Source organism: Mastomys coucha, unplaced genomic scaffold, assembly GCF_008632895.1.
Source record: "Mastomys coucha isolate ucsf_1 unplaced genomic scaffold, UCSF_Mcou_1 pScaffold22, whole genome shotgun sequence".
Taxonomy (NCBI): domain Eukaryota; kingdom Metazoa; phylum Chordata; class Mammalia; order Rodentia; family Muridae; genus Mastomys; species Mastomys coucha.
The window spans coordinates 123,843,201-123,848,870 of NW_022196905.1; the positions used below are offsets into that span (position 1 = coordinate 123,843,201).

General features: G+C 48.2%; 1 protein-coding gene across 4 annotated transcripts in view; it reads left to right on the forward strand.

Moving 5' to 3' along the window:
- Crcp (CGRP receptor component) overlaps nt 1-5,670 on the forward strand; it is a 35,956-nt gene that overhangs the window by 3,226 nt on the left and 27,060 nt on the right. The window contains exon 1 of one of the 4 annotated variants that reach the window (XM_031338106.1): nt 3,443-3,557. The exons of 2 other annotated variants lie outside the window; for them this stretch is intronic. In XM_031338106.1, coding sequence (XP_031193966.1) covers nt 3,550-3,557 — 8 coding nt within the window. In that variant the 5' untranslated portion in view covers nt 3,443-3,549. Of the gene's footprint in view, nt 1-3,442; nt 3,631-5,670 lie in introns of those variants that run through there. One more of the 4 variants, XM_031338108.1, reaches the window with a different exon arrangement.

The following is a 5,670-nucleotide window of genomic DNA, read 5'->3' on the forward strand; positions in this document are numbered from 1 at the left end:
TCCCAAAAGTTGGGATGTAGCCCAATTGGTATTCTCTAGAGAGTCTAGAAAGATATCCTAATGGGCAATTGAGGGTTAATACTCAGGGCTTCCTTCAGTCTATCACTGTTCATTCTCAAAGCAGGAGGTCTGGGCTTACCCGAATCAGCACAGTATCAGGAACGTGGCTGGAAGAGAGGGCAGCAACCACTGTGGAGACCAGCTATGGGTGTCTATCCTGGAGGATGCATGTATGTATTCTGGTGCCAATGGCAGTCAGAGGAGCATGTCAGCATCCATGGGACTGGAGTTACAGATGACAGTGAACCTCTGTATGTGAGTTGGAAACTGAAACTGGATTCTCTGCAAGAGCAACACACACATCCTCTTAGCCACGGAGCCATCCCTACAGCCCCTTATGGACTATGGATGTTTTTCGTTTTGTTTTATTTTTTGTTTTGTTTGGTTTGGTTTTTCGAGACAGGGTTTCTCTGTGTAGCCCTGGCTATCTTGGAACTCACTCTGTAGACCAGGCTGGCCTTGAACTCAGAAATCTGCCTGCCTCTGCCTCCCAAGTGCTGGGATTAAAGGCATGCACCACCACTGCCCAGCCAGGGTTTGAATTTTAATACTGCTTAAAGCTAGCATAGTGGCTCATGCCTGGAATCCCAGCACTCAGGAGGTGGAAGCACGGTCAGGAGTTCCAGGTCTATCCTCACTTGCATAGGTGAGTTCAAGGTGGGACTAGGCTATATGAGACCCTGTGTCAAGTAAACAAATGAAAAATATTTAGGAGCGTTAACTAGAGGCACACTCCCTGCCTCCTATTTAGGGGCATTAACTAGAGGTATACTCCCTCCTTCTCTCCTCCCTCTTTCTTTCCTCCCCCCTTTTTCTCTCTCTCTTGTTTTTGTTTTTCGAGACAGGGTTTCTCTGTGTAGTCTTGGCCGTCCTGGAACTCACTCTGTAGACCAGACTGGCCTCGAACTCAAATCCGCCTGCCTCTGCCTTCCAAGTGCTGGGATTAAAGGCATGTACCACCACTGCCCAGTGAGGCATCACCTCTATGAATGGAATAAAAAAGTATCAGTAATCATGAATATTTCCTTTATTTGCTCTGTTGTGTGTGTTGAGGCAAGAACTCTCTATGTAGCTAGACTTGAATTCACTGTGTTGTTCAGGCTGGCTAGAAATTTGACATTCTCCTGCCTCAGCCTTCCAAGGGCTGGAGTGACGTGTGTGCCATGACACCTGGCAATATCTTGAGTTGTAACATATTGTAGGCACTGTGTTAAATATTTTATATGGATAATCTTTTTAAATTCTCACGAGCTCCTCTGACTGCCATTGGCACCAGAATACATACATGCATCCTCCAGGATAGACACCCATACCTGGTCTCCACAGTGGTTGCTGCCCTCTCTTCCAGCCATATCTGGCAGAGCATTATCATGGCAGTCCTGATCATCGCCAAGCTCCTCCAGGTGGGGAGAGGAGAGTCTGTGAAAGAAGGAGTGATTTGCCTGAAGACGCCTAGAGACAGGAAGTGTGCAGACTAGCATCTCAGGAAAACCAGAACGTCTGCCCGGGAAAGCTCTCCAAGATCTGACTAGTCAGAGGCTAATTACCCGAGGGATCACATTAATGAACAACCAGCTAACAGGGTTGCCACCAAGCCTCACATGACAATCACCTGCCTTTCCTGTCCGTCGAATGAAAACAAAAGACAAGGAAAGACTGGGGATGCAGCTCCCTGTGGAAGTGCTTTCCTAAGCATCTCCAGAACTGCTTGGGAGGTAGAGACAGGAGGATAGAGAGTTCAAGGGAATCCCTGGCTACGTAGCCATTCTGAGGCCAACCCCAGGCTCCTTAGACCTTGACTCAAAACAAACAAACTCAACAAAAGCCAGGTAGTTCAAGACACTCACTAATGTATCCACCAGGTTGAGCCCACTGTGCAGGTGCCTAGGTGGATACCATTTGAACATGGGTGCCAGCCAGTTCCCCTACCTGCACTCATCTCTGAAGCAGTTTATGGCAGGGCTCTCTGAGGCCTCTCTTCCACCAGTCTATCTCTGAAGCCTTGGTTTTGAACAATCCTCTTTCCATACACCTCAAACATGCCTGGCTTTGCGACGCCTCTTTGTCCTTGTTAGTCATTCCCCTGACTCTGCTGGCGTCTAAACACAGTCTGTCATAGTTATTTATGCCCTGAACTGGTCCCCCCAAGTGGTCTGTCAGCTAGCTTGGAGAGTGTGTATTATTCATATCTGAATCACCAGCGCCCAGTGGGTAAGACTGTTGGGCCCACTGTAAGACTGTTGAGTGACTAACACCATGAACACCATTGTGGGACCCATTCTGCTCAAGACAGGTACAGGGCACCCTTCAGTCTTGTGTTAGCTGGCCCCAGGATGACATTTTATTTACTTGATGATTTTTAATTTTGTTTCAATTTTTTCTTATTTTCAAATAGGGTCTTACTAAGTGCCCCAGGCTGGCCTGTTTGAACTCATTTTTCTGCCTTGGCTTCTTGTACTGTGATTATAGACATGTACCATCATTCTTGGATGTACCTGTTGAACACACACACACACACACACACACACACACACACTTTTTTTTATGAGACATGTAGCCTGTGGTGGCCTCAAACTCCCCATGTAGCTGAAGATGACTATGAAAAACTGATTTTCTTGCCTCCATCTCCAAAGTGGAGGGATTACAGGCATGTGCCACCATACCAGCCAGTCACCCTCCACTTCTTATAAACTGCTCAGACACAATTACCTGCAAACCATTTTAACACGGCTGAGCAGTGGTGGCTCACACTTTAATCTCAGCACTGGGAGGCAGAAGCAGGCAGATCTCTGAGTTTGAAAGGCTACATAATGAAAATCTGTCTCCCCCCTCCCATTTTTTAAGGGTTGTATGGGAAAAAGGATCTCTACATAGCCTAAGTTGACTAGAACTCACCATGTTGCCCAAGCTGTCTTCAGACTCAAGGCATTCCACCTGCCTCAGCCTCCTAAGTGTGTCTCTAAGACAGCTCTGTCTCCGTCTTTTGAGACTGGGTTTCTCTGTCTCCTTCTTTCCCTTGTTGGAATTAGGTTTGTGTTACCATGCCTGGCTTCCGTTTTTGTTTGTTTTTTAAACAAAAACAAAAACAAAAACACAAGGTCTCAAATAGCCCCCGATGGTTTTGAAAGTCATTTATGTAGCTCAGGCTGGCCAGAAACTCATAACAATCCTCCTGCCTCAGCCTCTCGAGTGCTGGGATTGCAGGTATGAGCGAGCCAGCATGCCCGGTTTAGGGATTTTAAGGCGGCCAAGGCAAACCCTAACAAAACCTGCACTACGAAATCGCCTGACAGTCTGAGTGAGATTAGACCAGGGTAGGGACACTTAGAATTAAGGAGGATCCGGGCGTGCCCTGCAGCGATCCCAGCATGCATCACGGCGGTCCCAGAGTGCCTTGCGGCATACACACTGAACTGGTGAGCAGAGCAGCGCCGGCGCAACGTGAGGTTTTTCTCTTCCTGTGGTTGCGTACGCCAAGGCAGAGGCAACATGGAAGTGTAAGCGACACGACCAGGGGAAACCGGGATAACCTGGGGACCGTGAGGCGCTGGCAGCTAGACCTCCGGACCCGTGAGCAGGACGGGTGGGCGGGGTGCACGGGCCGGAAGTACCTGGAGGTGGGGCGGCAGGGGAGGGATCCTGCTGGTGTGGGAACCCGCTCCCCTCCCGCATCTTTTGGGGAGGGTATGTTCGAAGGATAGAGTTTTCTTTTTTCCTTTGGTTCTGGGAATGGAACCCAAGACCTCGCACGTGCTCTGGAAGTAGTGTGACCCAGAGATACGTCCCAGTCATAATCACTATCTTGTGATGTGGGCTTTGCATACGCTAGGGAAACACTGCTCCTGAGTTATATTCCTAGCCACCATCATCACCATCATCGTTTTGTAATGGTGGAAGTGGTACACAGGACTTTGCTAGGCAAAGGCTTTGCCACTGACCTGCATCGCCAGCCATTTATCACTATCGTTATTTTGGGTACCCAGGGTTGTGACCGTGACCGTACTGGGTGTGCTAGTTTTCTTTCAGTTGCTGTGACAAACACCATGGCCAAAGCAATTTAGGAATAGAAAGGTTTTATTACATCTTACACTTCCAGGACACAGTCCATCATTGAGGGAAGTCAGGGCAGAAACTCAAGGCAGGACACTGAAGCTTCAGAAACAGTTCAAGCACTCTGACCGCTGGTTTACTCTTTGGCGTTTTCTAACTACTACTACTACTACTACCCCTCCTCTCCCCTCCTCTGCACCCCCCCCCCCTTTTTTTCGAGACAGGGTTTCTCTGTGTAGCCCTGGCTGACCTGGAACTCACTCTGTAGACCAGACTGGCCTCAAATTTAGAAATCTGCCTGTCTCTGCCTCCCAAGTGCTGGGATTAAAGGTGTGCGCCACCACTGCGCGGTGTTAGCATCCTTTTCTTTCTCCTCTTCTCTTGCTGGTGTCTAAATGTGGAGCGCCTTAGTGCATCATCTTGGGACACTCTCTTGGCCTGTATCCTCTGTCACTACTCATTTTTTTTTTCCCTTCGAGACAGGGTTTCTCTGTGTAGCCCTTGCTGTCCTGGAACTTGCTCTATAGACCAGGCTGGCCTCGGATTCAGAAATCCACCTGCCTCTGCCTCCCAAGTGCTGGGATTAAAGGTGTGTGCCACCACCGCCCGGCGTCACTACTCATTTTTATGATGGTGGTTCCTCAAAAACATTTTTGACTTTTTGTTGGGTTGTTTATATCACAAATGTGTCCTCTTTTCTTTCCAGTCACTAGACAATCTACTTTTTTTTTTTATCTACTTTTTCCTTTTTCCCCTGTGATAGGGTCTCATATTGTTAGCCTTAAGCTTGCTATGTACTCAGGAGGACCTTGAGCTTTTTTGATCCTCCTGCCTCTACTCTCCCGGTGCTGTTCTTACTGGTATATGACACCATGCCCTGTTTATGCAGCGCTGGGGATGGGGCTCAGGGCTATGCATGTTAGGAGAGTGCTCTGCTAGCTGAGCTACATTCCCAACTCATGGTACCCTACAAATCCCCCCTTCCCCCTTTAAGGCTTAAAAAAAATTTTTTTTTGAGACATAGTTTCTCTGTGTAGATCTGGCTCTTCTGTAATTCACGCTCTAGACCAAGCTAGCCCCAAACTCAAGAGATTCGTGTGCCTCTGCTTCCCAAGTGCAGGGATTAAAGGTGTGCGCTATTACAGCCCAGCTAAAACTGTTTTTTATTATGTGTATGTATTTCTTTGTGGATTTGTGCATGTGAATGCAGTGCTCTTGGAGGCCAGAAGAAGGCGTCAGATCCCCCTGGAGCTGGTGTTATTGGTGATTGTCAGCCACCCGATGTGGGTGCTGGGATTCAAACTTAGGTCCTCTGCAAGAGTAGTACTAGCTCCTAACTGCTGAGCCATCTCTGCAGCCCCCTGAGCCTCTTACTATATGGTCTAATATATAGTCAGAGTTGGGAAACTGGACATTGTCTTCCTTGTACAGCTAGAAGTATGGAGACTTAGAAAGGAGAAGCAAGAGATACATAACAAACCAGCAACAGGCTTCGGAAGAGAATGCCTGTTGGCTGGCTATGGGGTAGGAGGGAGCTCTGGGCGAAGTGGGCTAGCTGTG